The sequence below is a fragment of the Coregonus clupeaformis genome, chromosome 15 (genome assembly GCF_020615455.1).
Source record: "Coregonus clupeaformis isolate EN_2021a chromosome 15, ASM2061545v1, whole genome shotgun sequence".
NCBI classification, from domain to species: domain Eukaryota; kingdom Metazoa; phylum Chordata; class Actinopteri; order Salmoniformes; family Salmonidae; genus Coregonus; species Coregonus clupeaformis.
Window position 1 is genome coordinate 5580063 of NC_059206.1, and position 22809 is coordinate 5602871.

A 22809-nucleotide genomic window follows, 5' to 3' on the forward strand; every position below is an offset into this window, starting at 1 on the left:
CTAATTATGTGTTAGGCGGGAAGGCTAACTCTGACATGGTAACTATACTCTGCGTCTCATGGAACAGTAGTTCCATTACAGGGAGTAACTCCAGGATCACAGGTGAAGAGTTTGTGGCGTGCACCTGCTTAGGTGTAAAAATAATTTAAATAATAAAATAAAATACAATGCAAATAGTCCGGGTAGCCATTTTACTAGATGTTCAGGAGTCTTATGGCTTGGGGGTAGAAGCTGTTAAGAAGCCTTTTGGACCTAGACTTGGCGCCCGGTACCGCTTGCCAATCTGCGGTAGCAGAGAGAACAGTCTATGACTAGGGTGGCTGGAGTCTTTGACAATTTTGAGGGCCTTCCTCTAACACCACCTGGTATAGAGGTCCTGGATGGCAGGGAAGCTTGGCCCCAGTGATGTGCTGGGACAAGACACTTTCCCTCTGTAGTGTCTTGCGGTCGAGGCCGAGCAGTTGTCATGACCAGGCAGTGATGCAACTCAGTCAGGATGTCTCGATGGTGCAGCTGTATAACTTTTGAGGGATCCGAGGACCCATGCCAAATCTTTTCAGTCTCCTTAGGGGGAATAGTCTTTTGTCGTGCCCTCTTCACGACTGTCTTGGTGTGTTTGGACACATAATAGTTTGTTGGTGATGTGGGACACCAAGGAACTTGAAGCATCCCAACCTTCTCCACTACAGCCCCGTCGATGAGAAATGTGTGTGTGCTCGGTCATTATTTTCCTGTAGTCCACAATCATCTCCTTTGTCTTGATCACATTGAGGGAGAGGTTGTTACTCTCGGCACCTGTTTAAAGGTCTTACTCACATCGGCTACGAGAGCGTGATCACACAGTCGTCCGAAACAGCTGATGCTCTCATACATGCTTTGTTGTTGCTTGCCTCGAAACGAGCATAGAATGGTAATTTAGATCGTCCTTATAGGCTTGTGTCACTGGGCAGCTCTGCTTGGCTGTGCTTCCCTTTGTAGTCTGTAATAGTTTTGCAGGCCCTGCCACATCCGATGAGTGTCGGAGCCGGTGTAGTACGATTCAATCTTAGTCCTGTATTGACGGTTTGTCTGTTTGATGGTTCTTGGGTTTGAGGGCATAGCGGGATTTCTTATAAGCGTCGGGTTTCTCGCCTGAAAGCGGCAGCTCTACCCTTTAGCTCAGTCCCAGATGTTGCCTGTAATCCATGGCTTCTGGTTGGGGGATATGTACGATACGGTCACTGTGGAGACGACGTCATCGATGCACTTATTGATGAAGCCAGTGACTGATGTGTTGTACTCCTCGAATGCCATCGGAAGAATCCCGGAACATATTTCAGTCTCGTGCTAGCAAAACAGTCCTGTAGCTTAGCATCTGCGTCATCATAACAGTTGTCGAGTGGAGAACGTACTCATAGTTCTTGGAGAGCCTGGTGAACTATTGGTTGCCCTATCCCCTGGGTTAGTTGTCTTGCTGAGTGGTTTTTAATACAGGTTTCCCCCACCCTGGCGGCAGCTGATTGTGAAGGCTGGTGCCGCAGCTGGAATCAGCAGGGCACTGGATCGGGACAAGAGCTGGAAAGGCAACACCTGTAGGTAATATGGCCTGAAGCAGGGGGTAAACTAGACTAGCTCACTAATCACAAGGGAGAGGTGTGAGTCGGGCAAGACACAGTCTCCACAATAACTGTAATCACCGCTTCAAATCACCATGACAGTACCATGGAAAATGCTCTTTAACCTTGTGCATATTTAGCAGGACAGTGTCTTATAAACATATAGTAAACATGTTTTATTAAGGTACCAATATGTTAAGCAACCTACCACACATCATCAACACTACGCAAAATTGCAAGACTACTACACGTATATCTTGACTTGTTTAATATCTAAATAAAAGCATGGTAGACTACATGGCGCCTTTGTACACATTATACATTCACCTCATAATACTGGCATAACATCGCCATCTTGTGGAAATACATCGGCCTGCGTGACACAGTCGGGACTCTTATGCACAGTTGATTTTATTAATGAAAGTCAGCATAATAATAATAATAATAATAATAATAATAATAATAATAATAATAATATAACAAACATTTTGTGTGTGCTATCAAAGGAATCCTCCATATTTCAACTACATAATCTCCTTGTGATAATACTATAGACTATAAGACATCTGGAAGAGGATCAGACATTCACAACATGAAGAATAAGGAGGCAGAAAATAAACCATATCAAACCGTACCCATAGAATTTATATACATATAGAAAACTTGTGCAACATTGCATTAGATCAGACATATTCTAACACAGTAATGTATGTAATGATGACAGAGATCATTTGCATTTCTGACATGAAAGTAAGTGCAGGACTGTGTTAGAACAGTTAGTATTTAATATATACAGATGGGGAAGAGAATTTATACAATCTATTCCTTACGCCTCTGTCTATATCTTTCTCGAAAGCATGCACGCACGCACGCACACACACCCGCTCCCCCCCACACACACATTCACTCACTCAGACGTTCCATTGGAAGCCATTCTAGGTTGTCAGTTCGATGTGCCATTAAAATCCCTTCCCTCGGTGCTCTTCCTGTCCTCTCATTTGATGGCCTGCCAGATGATGATAGCCGGGACGGTGACCACCAGAGATACCACCATGCCCAGGATACATCCTCTTACGGGACTTCCTCTACAGGTGGAGGGAGCACAAAAAGGCAGTGATTGGTGATTTGAAATACTAATTTGTTCTTAACTGACTCGCCTGGTTAAATGAAGGACCCTGATCATCGACAGAGCATTCGGACTTATCTACAAATCAAACACGGCCCATGTTGTGATGGTGTTGTGTTGATACCTGGTAGTAGGGCTGACACAATAATCATATAATTGTGTAACCGACAATTATGGACAATAACCATGAACAAAAAAAAATTATTGTCATAATCGTCTTAATACATTCATTTTAGGAGGGGGGATTCCATTTTATTTTCAAGTAGAAATAGTTTACCCAATAGCAGTTTTTCATTATTAAATGAAGAGGGTCAAGTTATTTTACGAGCATAACGTACGTTTGGAAGGAAAAGCATAATTTCCAAAAGTTTTAAGCAGTCAAACCATTCGTTTTTAGACAGGGTGTCTCCAAAGCTGTGTTGTATTCATTAGGTATGCCGTAGCTAATTTTCAAAGATGCATTATAAGCTCAAAACATTTTTTCAACAAAATGACAATTATGACAATAATGGTGGTCATTCCATAATCGTCACAGCGCTACCTGGTAGTAGGCGGCTCTTTGGAGCTGTCCGGTTCCTCTGTCTACATGGACCTCTGCACTCTCCACGTTAGCCTCAATGCTGTCTGTCAAACAGAGAGGAGAGGAGACACACTGAAGGGCAGGGTCACAGGAGCCAGGACTGATACAGTATCAGATGGAATTCTAAACCATCACAGACAGTAACCTTCTGAACCAGCATGTTATCAAACCAGAGAGGGGGAAAATCAATTTCATGTCTACTAACCGATCATCTCTCCCTGGTCGTGGATCATCACCGCCAGGTCCTTAAAGATCTGGTTTACATCCATGATATCAGACTGGAGGGAGAGGAGAAAGGAAGAAAATCACCACAAGGGTAGTTAGGTGAAGTCCAAATCAAACCCTAGCCCCCTAGCCCCTAGTCCAGTCCTGTCAGATCTACAGGAGTGTGGCTATACTCAGGAATAGGGCTGTCGGGCTGTACTAGGGACAGTGGAGGCTGGTGGGAGGAGCTCTGTGAGGACGGGCTCTGTGTAATGGCTGGAATGGAATAAATGGAACGGTATCAAACATGTGGTTTTTATATATTTGAAATGTTTGATACCGTTCCATTTTGTCCATTCCTGACATTACACAGAGCCGGCCCTCCAGAGCTCCTCCCACCAGCATCCACTGACTAGAGAGGAAGGGCTAAGGATTGATTTGGAGTTCAACAGTATGCTAAATGACTCAAATGTAAATGTAATGTGGCTCTGTGATTCCTGTATGGAATGTGAGTGGAGCTGGTAGCTGGTAGCTGGTAGCTGGTAGATGGTAGCTGGGTGAATACCTCTAGCTGCCTGATGTTGGTCTCTCTCTCCTTGATGACCTCCAGGTCCTCCTCTGTGACCTCTGGCTCCTCCAGCTGCTGGGTCTGACTTTGACTCCAGTCATCATCATCTCTGCACACACACACCAAACACACACAAGCGCACGGACACACACACACACAAACACACACCTTTGTTACAACTTAATTAATGTGTGGTCCTCTGTAGCTCAGCTGGTAGAGCACGGGCGCTTGTAACGCCAAGGTAGTGGGTTCGATCCCGGGACCACCCATACACAAAAAATGTATGCACGCATGACTGTAAGTCGCTTTGGATAAAAGCGTCTGCTAAATGGCATATTATATTATTATATATTATTATTATTATTATATATTATTATTATTATTATTATTATTATGTTATTTTTATTATTATTATATTATTATTATTATTACATATTTTTTTCAATTATTCGAACAGAATATTTGATAGGACTCTACCTCCACTGTGTACCTACTTTTCAAATGTCACAAGTTGTTCATCAACGTTCCCCTCATCTCCCTGCTGGAAATAAAAACAAACCCATAATTGAAACGCTCTCGTTCACATTGCATTACACTAATCAGTCATCCTACTGTAATATGACAATGAAACTGTGTTTTATTTTGGCTATCTAATAATACTATTGGTGAGTGACTATGACAGACCGGCCAAATCTAGGCCAATGAGAACGCAGAGTGTTTACTGTGAGGCGGGACCCGGCCCGGGCCCTGGCCACTGATTCCCTCTCCTTCTCGGCCGCCCGTCGCTGGACCGCCTGGAAGTTGTTGAGCGCTGCAGAGAAGTCATTCATCAGTCGGTCCTTCTGGATCTTCTGCTGTCTCTGGAAGGATCAATCACACAATACAGTAAAGTAGATTAGAGTAGAGTAGAGTAGAGTAGAGTAGAGTAGAGTAGAGTAGAGTAGAGTAGAGTAGAGTAGAGTAGAATAGATTCAGTAGAATATACTGTATGGTGAGATGTCCTCAGCAGAGTTATATATGATTTACACATTTGGTTTGTTAGATAAGATGATATACTGTATCAGGAAACAGAACACGAGATTATCGACATACAGTTCGTTGGTTTGAAAATGTTAGGACATTGATGTAGCCTGGTCCCAGATATGCTTACACAAACAGATCTGGGACCAGTCCATAGATGTGGAACTTTTCCATAGAACTATAGAAATATACAGTATCTATGCATAGAACTCCCACTCACCTGTTCAGGGAGGGAGAGGCAGGAGCCCAGCTCTTTCAGGTGTCTGTTGGTCTCTTTGGCCAGCTGGTTGGTGTAGTGCTGTACCTGTTGGCTGTGAGTAGCAAACACACACACACACATGCAGTACGATATAGGCCTCCCTGTAGCTCAGTTGGTAGAGCATGGCGCTTGCAACGCCAGGGTTGTGGGTTCGATTCCCACGGGGGCCAGTATGAAAAATGTATGCAACTGTTAGTCGCTCTGGATAAGAGCGTCTGCTAAATGACTAAAATATTTCATTAGTGATGCTCTTGTTGTCCCAATTAGTGGTGGAAAAGGCTATGTTGAAGCAGTCAGTTAGTGTCAGTAGTTACTTAGTTACTGAGCAGTAGTGTCAGTAGTACTCACAGTCTGTCCTGCAGCTCTGGGGTCTCTTGTCTCGTCCCCATCTGGTACAGCATGTTTGATCTGCCCAGCTGTATAGCAAAACAAATACTGTGAGGTGAGCTGAACTAAGAGAAGGGGGAACTGAGAAAGCAGGATAGAAACAACACTTCTCTCTTTATCCCTCTTTCTCTCTCTCTCTAAATAGAGCACTATACATTATACTATAGGCCTACTCAGGCTGTTCTTGTCTCAGAAGTTCCTATTTTTTGACTTCAGACATCTCTGCCTAATATTAGTTCATTCAAGAGAGGAGATCAGAAATAGATGGAAGACACAAATAGACCCAAAACATCAAGCCTCCAAGACTTATTTGTGATACTCAATTGTCCAAAGTGTGGGAGTATGGTGTTAGGGTAGGTTATAGAATAGAATATGCCTACTTTAATATACCATATAGGGAAATGTGCATTGCAACAAGGTGTCACTCGCAGCAGTAGAACACTGGGTTCTGTCACTGTCTTGTTCTTCACCACTCACTGTTCTGTGTGATTTTCTGGATGTTGACACTGCATGTCTGGGTGAGGTTGCTGAAGTCTCGTGGCTGCGAGTGGTAGCTGTCTGTTCTCCCGTATGACATCCTTGCTCCTGGCGTCTGTCACACTCCGTAGTGGGGACTGAAATGTTGGACACACCTGCCATACAGTCACATATAGCAGCCTTCATATATTCAAACAAGCACCATTATCAGATTGCATATAATATCATCACTTGAAGCTACATAAAACTAAGTAAGGATTGAAAGACATAAATAGTTGTGGTTTATCCTCCATCCGACCACATGGGCGGGCTATAATATATCTACTACTTACAGTGCACATTGACGCATTGGCTAGGCCACATTTCGTCATGAGCGCAGGTTGTTTACAATAGGAGAGCAGGTTCGGCAGGCACCGGAGCCGAATGTAGGCTGGCCATCCATTTGCACAGAAATGATATTTAGCGGGTCAACCATGACCAAGATATGAGGTCACATAGTTTATCATTTTAACTGATTATTAATTAGACAATTCTGTGAGCTGCTTATTTCATGATTGTAGGCTATAGTATAGCCCAATTGAACACGAATGACAACTTAAGAATAGCCTCGGTCAAATACTATTATACAACCATAGTATCTGAAATCTCGGCTACAAGCTATAAAGTGACAGCGACAAGCCTGCATAACATGAACCATTTTTTTATGTAGCGCCCTCAGTCAGTCTGACATGCTCATATAGGCTATTGGGTTCAATGGGTTGTATAGCCTATAGGCCACTAGGCTAATTAAAATCGAAAGCAATTAAACGTAATTTTTAAAAAACAGCTACACTTTGCATCGGGTTAGAAACAATTGTAACCAATTCCATATTATGTGTTGAACGAGTAGATACAATGTAGCCTATCCAGTTGAATCACTGACAGTTATAGGCACTGGCAGTCGCATCGTAGCCTACTTTCTGGGTGGTTTTACCAGTGTAGACAATCAAGATAAATCAGTTTTCTACTTACATCTGTAAAATGATTGATTAAATATTATGATAAAATCCTTACTTTTCAATAGGATTGCAGTATAATGCGTCGTTTCCAGTTTCTGTCCCGTATCGAAGACCGAGCACATAATGCGACGTCACACGTTTGCGGTTGGTCGCAGTAATTCAGCGTGTGCGCATGTGATCGTGTCAAACTCGCTACTCTGCTCATATTCTGAGGCAGCAGACAAAAACTCATACGCAGAAACAAAATATTAGATCTACACTACATAAGTAAAATAGCCACTTCGGGTCAAGTGTATCCCTATCTAAAAGTAACCCATTTTATGAATTCTGATTTGTTTATGTTAGGTTATAGGCTACTTTCTCTGTTGATAATGAGAGAATCATATCTCTGATATGAGGGTTGGATATGATTGGAGTGCAGCTCAGTCTGCAGGTTCATTATTATCAAGCCACTATGAACAACATCCGTCACTCAGTCCTAAAATCTAGGTCAACATAACTAACGATAGAATAACTAAGCCTTTTGGTTTAATAGAGGCCAGCAGTAGTTGGCTGTCCTGTGCCTGTCCCATGACTTTCACACTGCTTCTTATAATGGATAGCAAAGGCTGCTGCACTGAGCTCCACTCACATGACCAGCCGGTGTCAGGCTCATTAGTAGGGCATGAACAGATTGAGTGGGTAGTATGTTGCAACGTGGTCTCAGAGCATTTAGTATTATTCTGTACGTAAATCCGAGACACTCCATTTAGTACAGTAGTCAGCAACCTTTTCTGAGTCAAGATCACTTTCTGAGTCAAAATGCATGCCGAGATCAACCGCAGATTTTTTTTAAATCATGAATTAAATAATGTAAGCCTATGTAACATTAACTGTTCTGTAGCAAAGAGGTTTGTGCAGTAGGCTAATACATTATCACTGTGTATTGGATATGCTCGAATTGCCCTGCCAATGTTGTTCTTCTCAGACCATAAAAAAACAAGTATATGATCACACTGGTAATGGATAATTTGTTGTAATACTTTGTGAAGCACCGCTAAGTGAGCATACTATGTATTTTTACTGGACTGATGGCCTACATCTGATGGTCAGTCTGAGGGGTGGGAGGGAGCAGCGGTGGAGGCCTCTCACCCGACTCATCGTCCCTCCACCCTCCTTCCCTCTGCTGAGAAAAGGGGACACAGTCTTCCAGCTGATGGCAAAACTCAAGTCGCACTGCATTATTTCTGCCTCATGCACCAATTCATGTTGTTACTCCTACGTCCAGAGAAAGTAAAATATTCCTTGATATTAAAAAAGACACAAGCCGCTAATAATAACAACGGAAACACTTTGCTATACTCATTCATTGCAGCTGCAGTACTGGTTGTAGTGTGTGGAAGTAGGGGAGAACACACATTTAAAGGCTTATAAAGGTTTTGAACAAAGTGCTGACAGTGCTGAATAACAACTTAAACATGAACTCACTCATAAAAACAGCAGCTCTTTGCTGTATTCGTTGAGTCTCTCTCTAGTCATGGTTTTAAACATGTTTTAATCTGTATTAACTTTGCTGTGTGTTCAACGCTTCTTTTTCTAGTCTATGGCGTGAGGAAACTGTGCAGACACGATAATCTGAGCCATCTGATTGGCCAGCTGTAGACCTATAGATGCACTTGATTTGCTCTCTGGGCCTGCCGGGTGGGCGGAGTTCTACCTGCAGACACATTAAATGGTTAAAAATGGGAACACTTTGCCTTCCCGGCGCTAGGGCTGCTGAATCAAGTTCACCTACCGCCAACAGCACGAAACGAATACAAAAAATAGGAATGCAAGGCTTTATCGTTGGCTTTTTTACAGAAATGTTTGGTGATCAACTAGGAATGCCTTGGAGATCGACCGGTTGGTGACCACTGATTTAGTATGATGGTATGTATTAATTTGTTGATGTCCATCATCCATTTCGTATGTTACCAATTGAAATTCAATCAAAATGTTACAAAATTGCAAAACTTACAATATGTTGCGAATTTGCCAAATGTATGATATGTTACAAATTCCAATTTGTTGTGGCTAACGTTAGTTAGGTGGCTAACGCTGTTAGCTAGCCCTAGGGGTTATGAGTTAAGGTTAGGAGAAGTGTTAGCTAACATGCTAAGTAGTTGCAAAGTTGCTAATTAGCTCAAATGCTAAAGTTGTCCATGATGAGATTTGAACATGCAACCTTCAGGTTGCTAGACATTCACATTATCCACCCACCCACACCGACCAACTACCCTATTTTTGTTTTGCCTTAAGTAACCTTCAATGTAAGCATACCAAACATAACATAAAATACTAATTTGAGTGTCTCGGATTTACATTTACTATGTTACATCTAGTCTATGAGACCAGTCTGCAACAATAGACTCTCTCTCCCTGGGGCTGGGTGTGTGGAATGATTGAGGTAGCCTGGATGCAAGCTGAATGGCTCCATTTTACTATTGTTTCACTTCAGGATTCTGTATGGATTCCAGCCTATAATTGCGTAGCATTCTAGGAAACGAATTGAAACTAGTAAAAAGCTGGATTTTCATTTGCATGGAGCAAAAACATATATTTGTGCTTCTCTACTCTGTTATTACAGGAGCAGGTTATTTGTTGTCTTTTCAAATAGAGTAACAGTTTATTTTAGTGCCCTAAAGTGTGTTTCGGAATTAGGTTGTTCGACATTGTCAAGACATAGCTACACTCCTGAAGACTCCTGAAGACACAAAAAGTACAATAAATTCACAACCAAATATATTATACAATTAATTAAATGTATCAAAATTAGCTTTTAATACATGTTGGTCTCTGAGCATCAATGTCACATGAATTTATTTTCAAAAGCAAGACATGAACACTGGTGATGTGAGCTTGTAGATACTGATATTCTTTGCTGCAGTCAGCATGTGGTCTTGGAGCTATTAACACTGAACCAGCTGATCTGATACTGTATTTCTACTACAGTAATATGAGGTGACCTGTAGACTAACCTTAAAGAATACCATCATATCCTGCTAAACAGGACATCCCATTTGACATTGATGAAACAGTTACACTTTATAATAACTCTCATGAATAAGCATTCATAACCTATTTAAGTATTTCATTATATGAAAAAATCATTTATAATTTATGAAGCATTTATAATGTATTATTCATGTAAATTATTATAAAGTGTTACTGATGAATTGAGAATGAACACACACCTCCACATTTTCTTCTGTTGACGAATATTTACACAAAGCAGAATCAACAACCCTGCCTGTCCCACAGCTTTCAGATTATAACATGGAGGAGAAAGGTTTAAAACACCTACTACACAGTCTTCCACTCCACAATAAGAAGCAAGTGACCCTAGATAGATAATCAATAGGTTGAATAGGGATTATATTTCAATCTTATTCTATTTTCCAGTGTGGACAATAAATATGAAAAAGGAAGCTATGTGAGGGAGGGAAAGACAGAGGCCAATACTAGCAACGCAGTCCTTGAAGATATGATTACAAAGACATCAAGCACCGAAACAAGCCTGTTCGTTGGGCAATTGGAACCAAACCAGTGCCCAATAACCCAAAAGAAATGAGTGGGGGTGAGTGATAAAAATAATAATTCAATTCAAACATGAGGGGGGCATCCTTTCAGTCACTGGAGCTGGGTTCACACGAATCACATGAATCATACACTGTGGTCTGTTCGCTTAGCTTAGCCCATTGCAAGAGTACGAGACACTGAAGACCAGCTACTCTTGGCAGGCAGGACGAGATGCCTTTACCCTTTGAACCTTCACACTGGGCTGTTCCAAACAATCCACATCGAGAGGTTGAGAGTCCGACTGTTGCTATCTGTCGACCAGGGAGTCTGCTAGCTCTACTGTGCCTTGGATGGTGCAGCGGCAGTAATAGGACCAGGAGGCTCCAGGGCAGGCCAGTGGCAGTCTATGAGGGCATCATACAGCTCCTCACTCTCCTCCATGTACTGCCTGTTGGCTGCCACCACATCCAGTGCCACCATGGGGTCTGCAGGATGCACACACAAGGCACACAGTAAGATCACACAGTCAGGCACACAGACAAAGGGGCACAGCACGAGAGCCATAAAGATCAGACAGACTGGACAGTTTGTAGGCTATACTCCAGGCCTGGGTTCAATACATTATGTCAAATAGTGTCAAATATTTCAGCTGCTTTTTTGTATCATGAAGCTAGAGAAATGAAAGAAAACGGAGCACTCACACTCCAGTCCATCATCTTCAGTCTCCCCATAACCCTAAAACAAAGAGACAGGTCTTTACTCACAACAGCCATACCATAATATGCCATACCTCTAATATCACATATTCAGTGGTCATTAGAATGGGTACAACTGATGTATAATTAAAGAGCAATACAGTGTGTGTGCGGGACACACACACACACACCTGGTTGCTATAGTCATAGTGGTTGTAGTTGTAACCTCCGTAGCTGCCTGTGTTCTGGTCATAGCCCCAGTTGGAGTAGTGGTCAGGGTACTGTTGGTAGTACTGGTTGTTGTTGTACGAGTACGCCTGATTGAACCTGTCTGAGTAACCACCCCTGTTTTTGACAGGGAAAGAAAACCTTTATGAATAAACATAATATTTATAAAAAATCTATATGCTATTAATAATGAATAATGAAAAGTGTGGATTATTTGGGATATTTCCTACATCCATGATTGGAGAGAACAACTTGAACATACCAAACGAATGGAGTAAAAGTGTCTTCCTTCATCTACACACAACTACCTTCACTACTGTATGAAGGGAGGCTCTGTTAGTCCCTGGACAGAGTAAGTTCAGTGGCATGCAGTACGTACCTGTTCTCTCCTTGTCTTCCGTATGTGGCACGGTTTAGTTTGAACCTCTTCGGCTGTAGAGAAGAGAGAGTGTTTTGTTCAGAATGGATTATTCCAGACATGATTTATCTCTAATAAAGTTAATGGGTATATCAAGAGTTCACCATATGCCCTATACATATCCAATCCTCTCAGAGTGCCTGAGATAGGGGTAGGGGCTATGGGTCGATTCGAGATTGGAAAAAATTTTGGAATCATTGAGGGATGTGTGTGTGTGGTGGCACTGTACCGGTGTGGCTCCAGGGAGAGGCTTCCCGTTAACTTTCCTGAGACACCGCTCAGCAGTGGCCTCGTCCGCCAGCTCAACAAAGCAATAGCCTGCCGCACCCCTACACAAGGTGGAGAAGGTCCAAAACACATACATGTACGTGTCGTTGTGGTTGTGCAATTTCTTCTGTTGGTGAATAGTGATAGTAATATACAGTAGCTACTAGACATCCCCAAAGACAAAAAACTGTCTGTATCACTCATAACCCTTCTATTGCAGTAGCATAATGTTCTCCTGTCTTACCAGTTCATTTTGTTCCGGATGATTCTCACCCCCACCACAAGCTCTCCCATGGTGGCAAATGCACGAGAGATGAACTTCTCATCCATATAAGGCTCTAACTACAGGGGATGAGAGAAAAACACTAACTTGAACAGAAAACCTCTACTCTAGCTTGCTACTGTAAATTACCTACACTCTGTAACTTAGTGTAGCTACCTAGCTATATTCAACTGGACATATTCTCAAACTTTCAGAGACACTGACTTGGTGTGGTCTTTCAGACAAGGAAATGACAGGCTTCACTAGACTAGAGGCTCTTTGGGGCTTGTCAGTGAGCAAGAACTAGCTAACGTTTGCCAAATAATGAAAATGCCTGAGGGTGCATCTATTAGCTAACGAGCTAGTTGGTAGCACTGAGAGGTGGTAACACTAGCTATCCTAAAGTGGGAGTAACACAAGAGCTAGGATATGCTAATGATAGTTTTCTATGCATGCAAAGTTGTTAAAGTAACATATCAGGACTTACATTACCCATCCATAAGCAACTCATTGTGTTTACAATTTTAGTTCACCGACGTAAACACAGCTTCATAACATACGCTGCGGTTTTTGCAAATCTGTCTCGCAGACTGCCATGGTGGTCGGGGGTGTGCCTTTTACTGTTGCATTGTGGGATAGTAAAGTCCTCCAAATTGCGTCACATTTCCTAAAGTATTGGTGCTTTTGGTGCGTTCAAGACAACTGGGAACTAGGAAAAAACAACATCAAATGATGGAGGCCCGAGTTCCCGAATTGGAAGAAGTTTCAAAAGATTTTTCACAGTCGGTGCTCGTTTTTTTCCGAGTTCCCAGTTGTCTTGAACGCATTGAAGTCGGAAGTCTGCGATTTCCGAGTTCCGAGATCCAGTTGTTTTGAACTCGGCATATCAGCTTCGATCGAGTCATTGGAAAGGTCGTGCCGGATAGAGATGTAGCTTGTACCGCATGACAAAAACGTGGGTCACTAAAACGTCTTAAAATATGATGTGGTTACTTCAAGTATGTGCCTTTTGGATTCTGGGATTATATTTTAACAGGAGCACGATACCGTGCGCGTTCTGTTGAATAAGATCTGAATAATCAAGTAGCTGACGTTAACTTAATTCTAGCTAAATTCACAGAATAGCTAGGTAAACATGAGTCCTGCTACTTCAAATCAAGAGACAGCTGCAACAGGACCTGGAAGTGGCACACCTTTCTCCATAACTGGACGTATCCAGCAAGTCTACAGCCATGTGAAAATAGAGAATTTGGTTGCAGGACTCGGTGGAGGAGTCGTGTCAACACTGGTGCTGCACCCTCTTGACCTAGTCAAAATCAGGTTTGCAGGTAAAGTTATGTATGTCAATGTGTGGCTCTAAAACTCTTACAGTAGCTACAAGGTGTTTATTTGTCCAGCCTAAAAGGGACTGGCAGCAGCTAGCTAATTTCTGCCTTTGACAGGTGTAAGATTGGGAACCTGCAAATTATGCAATCGGCACATGGTAATAACATAGGAGTAGCTAGCTACCTGGCTGGAACTTGAATGGACAGTTGATGTTCTGTTGACTCTGACAGTGTATGTTTTCCCCCTGCCTTGTTATTTTCCTGCAGTGAGCGATGGACTGGACCTGAGACCTAAATATAATGGCGTTATCCATTGTTTGAGAAATGTGTGGCAGCAGGAGGGGGGTCCGAGGACTCTACCAAGGAGTCACCCCAAACATCTGGGGTGCTGGGGCATCATGGGGCCTCTACTTCTTCTTGTAAGTATAACCAGAAGAAGTAAAACCGTTCTACTTTCTCTGGGATAATATCTTTACAATATGACGCTGGATGACATGACAGCATGCATGCATTGCCAGACATTTATTGGAATTTCAATAGTATATCCCAGGGGTTAAAGAAAGTATTGTCTTATCATCAGGTGAATGGTAAAGGCAAGTAGGAGTAATCGACATTTGAAAATGAATAGATTTGGTAGACGGTTTCATTATTTTTACCTACCCACAGTTCATTGGAAGAGGGAGTGTAAACTCTTAACATTATTAGCTAGAAAGGTACAGTATCTCGGCTGCGTAGAGAGAATTTTGCTGTTGTAAAGCACATTTTCTGCAACTCTACAGATTTATCTATTGAGCTGACAGAAAATGTTACTGTTTTGAAGCTAATTTCCAGCAATTCTATACAGTTTGGCATGGAGCTGAGAGACAATTCTGCAGTTTTAAAGCTAATTTCCAGCAATTCTATGCATTTGGCCATGGCTAATGCTGTGTTCCTCTGCTCAGACATTATAACAAAATCAATGGGCATGGGCCCTGAATGCCCATTTTTTATATATAGTTCAATATCTTTTCTGCATGCTTTCTATCTGGTTTTGGTTGTTTAAGTTGACACTGAAACAGTTTTTCTGTCCTGAAATTTACCATGGCCCGCCTAAGAATTTTCTATACAGAAAAACCCCTGTAATTAGCTCCAATGACTGTAATTTCAAATCAAATCAAATGTTATTTGTCACATGTGCCGAATACAACAGGTGTAGACCTTACAGTGAAATGCTTACTTACAAGCCCTTAACCAACAATGCAGTTTTAAGAAAGAATAAAACAAAAAATCACACAAAAATACAATATACAATTATACAAAATAAAAGTAACAAATAATGAAAGAGCAGCAGTAAAAATGACAATAGCGAGGCTATATACGGGGGGTACCAGTACCGAGTCAATGTGCGGGGGCACCGGTTAGTCAAGGTAATTGGGGTTGGAGGCCAAGCAGTTGCCATACCAGGCAGTGATGCAACCAGTCAGGATGCTCTCGATGGTGCAGCTGTAGAACCTTTTGAGGATCTGAGGACACATGCCAAATCTTTTCAGTCTCCTTAGGGGAATAGGTTTTGTCGTGCCCTCTTCACGACTGTCTTGGTGTGCTTGGACCATGTTAGTTTGTTGGTGATGTGGACACGAAGGAACTTGAAGCTCTCAACCTGCTCCACTACAGCCCCGTCGATGAGAATGGGGGCGTGCTCGGTCCTCTTCTTTTTCCTGTAGTCCACAATCATCTCCTCCACACGGGCCCCCGTGTAGCTCAGTTGGTAGAGCATGGCACTTGCAACGCCAGGGTTGTGGGTTCGATTCCCACGAGGGGCCAGTATGAAGTAAATGTATGCACTCACTAACTGTAAGTCGCTTTGGATAAGAGCGTCTGCTAAATGACTAAAATGTAAAAATGTAAAAATATTAAAGGGGTAGTTTGAGATTTTGGCAATGAAGCCATTTATCTACTTCCCCAGAGTCGGATGAGCAGGAACAGCTAGCATGCTAACTGTTCCTGTAGACTTCAAGTCATTGCACTAACGCTAGTTGGCATGGGCTTGTGAAACTACCTCTAACTTCCTTCATTCTGGACGCAGAGACATAAACATTGTATCCACGATGGTATTCTGTTGCTGCTAGCGATATTCATAAAATAATTATTTTTCACGTTAAAAAACCCTCCCAAAAATTGCCCCAAAAAATTGGCGGACCCACTGCAGCCCAGTTTGGAAACCCCTCGTCTATCCAATCAACTATGAACTCATCACTTAACATGACTGTTGATAATATTTCTACATTGTACTCTAGCACTTTTAAATAGCAATGGTAGCGTCGGGATTTGTCTATTGAGGTATCCAATGAATTTTCTGTTCTGTCTGTATTAACTTCCCCCACAGTTACAATGCCATCAAGGCGTACACTAAGGAAGGCCGTCAGTCTGAACTGAGTGCCACAGAACACCTGCTGTCAGCCGCCCAAGCAGGTTAGTACTGCCTCTGTCTAGACCCCAGGGACACACACACTGGTGGTGTGTGGTCAATACCACAACTTCGAAGGTCAACACTGTTTGATCAAACAGTTAACATTACACATCTAAATAAACATATCATAGTCTGCTATACTAGTCCAGACTTTGATTAGTTGAATCAGGCGTGTGACTGACTAGTTGGAACAAAATATTTGACTCCTCTGACTAAGGCAAAAGTACATATGTATACAGTTATTGGTCAATTTGCTGAACTTTTATAATTTTTCTGGCTGTATACGGTCATGTGATTTGATTGACCCTAGCCTAATCATGTTAAACTAATGCCCTGCACTCACTGACAGACAATGGAAAAGGAAAGAAAGACACTGGCTGCCCTGTGTCATGTGATTTAATAAAACTTAATGAGATAGGGGTCTTCACCAGCTCCATGCTTCACAGGCTCCATGTAGTGTAGCGTAGAGCTTGTAGTTTGGTTTAATTCATGTTGTACACTTATGCAGCTGTGTGTGTGTGTCAGAAACTCACCTCTGTTTCCTCCGTCTCCAGGTGTATTGACTCTCACCCTAACCAACCCTATCTGGGTGACTAAGACTCGCTTGGTGCTGCAGTATAACACTGATCCCACCAGGAAACAGTATAAAGGGATGATAGATGCACTGGTGAAGATCTACCGGCATGAGGGGATACCTGGACTGTACAGGGTGAGGCTCAGTATAACCCAGGGTTTGTCATCTGTATGTATGATGGCTGTATCCTGAATAGAGCTTATTAGGACTTTCTTGTCTGCTTACAAGTCAGGTGCAGGTCCAGTGAATGTGCAGGACATGTGAATGGTGTCATATGTAAACATGTTTTCTCCTTATGATCCCTCACAGCCTAAAATTAGGCAATGTACCGTAAAATCTTCAATTAAACGCTGAGTCTCAAATAGCCACCTGTCCTTTTTAATAGCTGGGCAAATAAACGGCTGTTTCAAATAAACGCTGGGTCTAAATGAGGTTACCATGGACACAGCTCTTATATTCCCACAGTCAACATTTTTTATTTAATTATTTCATTGTTGCTAGCCATGGAGCCACCAAAAGAAAACACGAGCAAATGGAGCTCTTTATGGTGCTGATGCGCGAAATCGGGGTGTATGATAGGCAGGCTAGTCTTTGCAGGTCTGATCTACAATGGATTTGTTATTATAATGGTTATGCTGGTCATACTGGTCACAATGAACAGTGTGGTCGTCTTTTCAACCTTTTTTATTGAGCAAAAGCTGTGTGCAATAAGGAAATAGTCGCCTGGCTCAAATAGAAACCTGTCTCTAAAAAGCACCGATTATGTTCAGTGATTGAAGCAAATAAACACCCAGGCTATTAAAGATGCACTATGCAGAAATCGCTCCACCATTTCCTTGTTCCTCAAATTCTAATAGTTAGCCTAATTTCATTTTACAAGGAAGTATAGTGTAGAGAATCATTGTACCATCTAAACCGCTGTGAAATAGCTTTTCCATACCCCCAAATATTGTATTTTCAACTGTTTGAAGCTGGTACTAAATTACTCAAATGTAAATGTAAATGTGTACAAAACCGAAAGTAAAAGACTCAACAATGAAACTTAAGAACGAGAAGCCTAGAAATAGCCACGTAGAACAGATCTACCACTTCTTAGACTTGCTTTCAATGAGTGACATACCTATACCTCATATTTCTATGTGAATTTGGTCGGTTGCCCAAAAAAGTTACATATTGCAGCTTTAATTGAAGTTTTACAGAATGTACTGTAGTTGCACAAGATTTGAATGCATGTTTTATAGACTACCACTAGGGGGCAGTACTCCATTTTACATTTTAGCAATTTAGCACACTCTTATCCAGAGGGATATACACTGCTCAAAAAAATAAAGGGAACACTAAAATAACACATCCTAGATCTGAATGAATGAAATAATCTTATTAAATACTTTCTTTACATAGTTGAATGTGCTGACAACAAAATCACACACAAATTATCAATGGAAATCTAATTTATCAACCCATGGAGGTCTGGATTTGGAGTCACCCTCAAAATTAAAGTGGAAAACCACACTACAGGCTGATCCAACTTTGATGTAATGTCCTTAAAACAAGTCAAAATGAGGCTCAGTAGTGTGTGTGGCCTCCACGTGCCTGTATGACCTCCCTACAACGCCTGGGCATGCTCCTGATGAGGTGGCGGATGGTCTCCTGGGGGATCTCCTCCCAGACCTGGACTAAAGCATCCGCCAACTCATCAGATGGAGCGAGACATGATGTCCCAGATGTGCTCAATTGGATTCAGGTCTGGGGAACGGGCGGGCCAGTCCATAGCATTAATGCCTTCCTCTTGCAGGAACTGCTGACACACTCCAGCCACATGAGGTCTAGCATTGTCTTGCATTAGGAGGAACCCAGGGCCAACCGCACCAGCATATGGTCTCACAAGGGGTCTGAGGATCTCATCTCGGTACCTAATGGCAGTCAGGCTACCTCTGGCGAGCACATGGAGGGCTGTGCGGCCCCCAAAGAAATGCCACCCCACACCATGACTGACCCACCGTCAAACCGGTCATGCTGGAGGATGTTGCAGGCAGCAGAACGTTCTCCACGGCGTCTCCAGACTCTGTCACGTCTGTCACATGTGCTCAGTGTGAACCTGCTTTCATCTGTGAAGAGCACAGGGCGCCAGTGGCGAATTTGCCAATCTTGGTGTTCTCTGGCAAATGCCAAACGTCCTGCACGGTGTTGGGCTGTAAGCACAACCCCCACCTGTGGACGTCGGGCCCTCATACCACCCTCATGGAGTCTGTTTCTGACCGTTTGAGCAGACACATGCACATTTGTGGCCTGCTGGAGGTCATTTTGCAGGGCTCTGGCAGTGCTCCTCCTTGCACAAAGGCGGAGGTAGCAGTCCTGCTGCTGGGTTGTTGCCCTCCTACGGCCTCCTCCACGTCTCTGATGTACTGGCCTGTCTCCTGGTAGCGCCTCCATGCTCTGGACACTACGCTGACAGACACAGCAAACCTTCTTGCCACAGCTCGCATTGATGTGCCATCCTGGATGAGCTGCACTACCTGAGCCACTTGTGTGGGTTGTAGACTCCGTCTCATGCTACCACTAGAGTGAAAGCACCGCCAGCATTCAAAAGTGACCAAAACATCAGCCAGGAAGCATAAGAACTGAGAAGTGGTCTGTGGTCACCACCTGCAGAACCACTTCTTTATTGGGGTGTCTTGCTAATTGCCTATAATTTCCACCTGTTGTCTATTCCATTTGCACAACAGCATGTGAAATGTATTGTCAATCAGTGTTGCTTCTTAAGTGGACAGTTTGATTTCACAGAAGTGTGATTGACTTGGAGTTACATTGTGTTGTTTAAGTGTTCCCTTTATTTTTTTGAGCAGTGTACATTTAGTGCATTCATCCTAAGATAGCTAGGTGAGACAACCACATTTCACAGTCTGTGGTGGAAAAAGTACCCAATTGTCATACTTCAGTAAAAGTAAAGATACATACCACTCAAGTAAAAGTCACCCAGTAAAATACTACTTGAGTAAAAGTCTTAACATTTACATTTTAGTCATTTAGCAGACGCTCTTATCCAGAGCGACTTACAGTTAGTGAATAATTTTTTTATTTTTTTATACTGGCCCCCCGTGGGAATCAAACCCACAACCCTGGCGTTGCAAACGCCATGCTCTATCAACTGAGCTACATCCCTGCCGGCCATTCCATCCCCTACCCTGGACGACGCTGGGCCAATTGTGCGCCAATTGTGCGCCGCCCATGAGTCTCCCGGTCGCGACAGAGCCTGGATTCGAACCAGGATCTCTAGTGGCACTGGATCTCACTGCGCCACTCAGGAGTATCTGGTTTCAAATATACTTAAGTATCAAAAGTAAATGTAATTGCTAAAATATACTTAAGTATCAAAAGTAAAAGTATAAATCATTTCAAATTCCTTATATTAAGCAAACCAGACAGCACCATTTTCTTTCTTTTTTTAAACATTATTTGCTTTAGGAATGTATTAAAGTGAAAGTTGTCAAAAATATAAATAGTAAAGTACAGATACCCCAAAAAACGACTTAAGTAGTACTTTAAAGTATTTTTACTTAACTACTTTACACAGCTGTTTACAGTCATAGTAATCAGTAAATATTTCCTCAAGTTATCAGCAAAGTCAGTGTTAGTAGAGGTAGGTAGATCATGCACAGGGCAGGGCTTTTCAATGTCAGTCCTGGAGGGATAAAACACTTCTGGTTGTCATCCTCTCCTTCTAATAAGGGACTAATTCAGACCTGGGCCACCGGTTGAGTGCAATTAAATACCAGGTAGAAACAAAAACAGAAGTGTTTCGGACCTCCAGGACCAGAATTGAACAGCCTGGGTAGTCAATATGATAAATTGACTTTCAAGATATTAGTGTCTTTTATATCAGCTATAAGTATTTTTCAAAATTATAAATACCATGATCATATCAATTGGATTTGGAAGATAACAGCACCTTTCATTGGCGCTAAAACAAAGGTTATTTGTCAGGTACAGATAATGACCCCAGTGTTTAATCCTCCAGGGGTATGTTCCTGGTTTATTTGGCACGTCACACGGGGCATTGCAGTTCATGGCCTATGAGGAGCTGAAGAGAGACTACAACAAATACAAGAAAATGCCTTCAGAAGCTAAACTGGTGAGTGCAGACTGCAGAGTGAGGAAACATTAAGACTTCTATAACCACGCCTAATGTAAATGTGTTCATAGTTTTAATGACTCAACCATATGGGTAATAAACCTTTAAATTACTCATAAAGAAAACCCACTTCTAAGTGTTGCAGGATTTCTGGAAGAATTACCGTAATGCTTGTGAAGTAAGTGACTCACAGGCATCACTCCTCCAACCTCTCTCTCGCTCTCTCGGTCTGACCAGAATCCATTGGAATATATCACAATGGCAGCTCTATCCAAAATATTTGCTGTGGCTACTACATACCCTTACCAGGTGGTGCGGGCTCGCCTGCAGGACCAGCATAATAAGTACAATGGAGTCCTGGATGTGGTCAGGAGGACATGGAGGTAGGCCAAGACCACACTGTTGGTTTACAGTACATACACAAAAAACAGCTAGTTTTAGGTTAACTAGCCAAAACTTGCTATAATTTACTGTTAAGTGGGCATATAACCATGTTCATGGAGTTTGGTAACATAACAGTGTGAAGCAACTAAGATCCACAGCTTCAAACTCTAACCCTACAGAGAGCCATGAGAAAGCTTGCTAACGCCCATTCCAATGCTGACATTTCAGTCTGTTTTTTTTCCACATAGTGACTACTGTGTTTATTCTGGTCCCTCCTCCACAGGAATGAGGGAGCTGTAGGGTTCTATAAAGGCATGGTGCCCAACCTGATCCGTGTCACCCCAGCCTGCTGTATCACCTTCGTGGTCTATGAGAACGTGTCTCGCTTCCTGATGGGCCAGAAGTGAGGAGGACTAAAGAGACAGCCATGGCAGGACCACAAAGAGGAAGGGACACTCAGACAATGTATGTGGTGCTAGATAAGATAAATAATAATAATAATATGCCATTTAGCAGACGCTTTTATCCAAAGCGACTTACAGTCATGCGTGCATACATTTTTGTGTATGGGTGGTCCCGGGGATCGAACCCACTACCTTGGCGTTACAAGCGCCGTGCTCTACCAGCTGAGCTACAGAGGACCACCATGAACTGAAGTCTCCAGAACTGTCACAGCAGGTAACTGGACATAGCAGGTAACTGGACAACTGGAGCGGACATATCACCTGGATGCACCTCTGGCAGCAGAGTCAAAACAACCATAAAGCAACTCCAAAAGCATGTGGTGGAATTAGATCTTATTATCACTATGAAAAACCAGGACTCTCATCTATAGTATGCATTCGAGGTTTGGCATTCTCAGCGAGATGATGTTGACAATGCTGGTAATTAAAGACTGGTCTCTCTGTCTCTTCCTTGGATGCATCACAGAAGAACAGACCTCACTGGAGGTACTGTACAGGATGTGGGGGTGAAACATCAAAGCAAAAATAAACCATTCTTTCAAGGCTGCTGACTGTGATGTGAATACCATGTGTGTGTGTAATATAAGTCCGATTTAAACGTCGACATTAAAAGAGCATACCTGCTATTTTCAGGGTATAATGTACACCCAATTTGTTTTTATTTAACTTATTGGCATCATGCTGTAGGGCATGTAAACCCTCATGTGAATGATGTCATACGAAATGATCGCAGAAGACTGATTGCACTGTTCAACTTTGAAATAATGTTAATTTCAGAAGTCTTAATCTGAAATATCAGTGTTGAATTGGCATTAGTCCATTTATTTTCAGGGAAAGTTTCAAGCTTTATGTTCCTTTTG

General features: G+C 42.4%; 2 protein-coding genes and 1 pseudogene across 2 annotated transcripts; 1 reads left to right on the forward strand and 2 right to left on the reverse strand.

The window, feature by feature from the left end:
* Positions 1–2567: 2567 nt before the first annotated feature.
* LOC123492633 lies at positions 2568–5183 on the reverse strand (annotated as a pseudogene).
* A 4806-nt stretch (positions 5184–9989) lies between these two features.
* Positions 9990–13227, reverse strand: LOC121585999 (tRNA selenocysteine 1-associated protein 1-like). Its single transcript, XM_041902397.1, has 7 exons — positions 13109–13227; positions 12604–12701; positions 12322–12421; positions 12054–12106; positions 11638–11791; positions 11453–11486; positions 9990–11236 (listed from the first exon to the last, which is right to left on the reverse strand). The coding sequence occupies exons 1-7, from the start codon at positions 13130–13132 to the stop codon at positions 11088–11090; spliced, it is 612 nt and encodes a 203-aa protein (XP_041758331.1). The 5' UTR covers positions 13133–13227; the 3' UTR covers positions 9990–11087.
* A 67-nt stretch (positions 13228–13294) lies between these two features.
* On the forward strand, positions 13295–22037 carry LOC121585998 (mitochondrial folate transporter/carrier-like). Its single transcript, XM_041902396.2, is given in 8 exon segments — positions 13295–13949; positions 14214–14287; positions 14289–14365; positions 16312–16397; positions 16950–17104; positions 20988–21101; positions 21339–21484; positions 21769–22037. Coding segments are annotated over 8 exon segments (969 nt in total). The 5' UTR covers positions 13295–13756; the 3' UTR covers positions 21893–22037.
* The last annotated feature ends 772 nt before the right edge of the window (positions 22038–22809 follow it).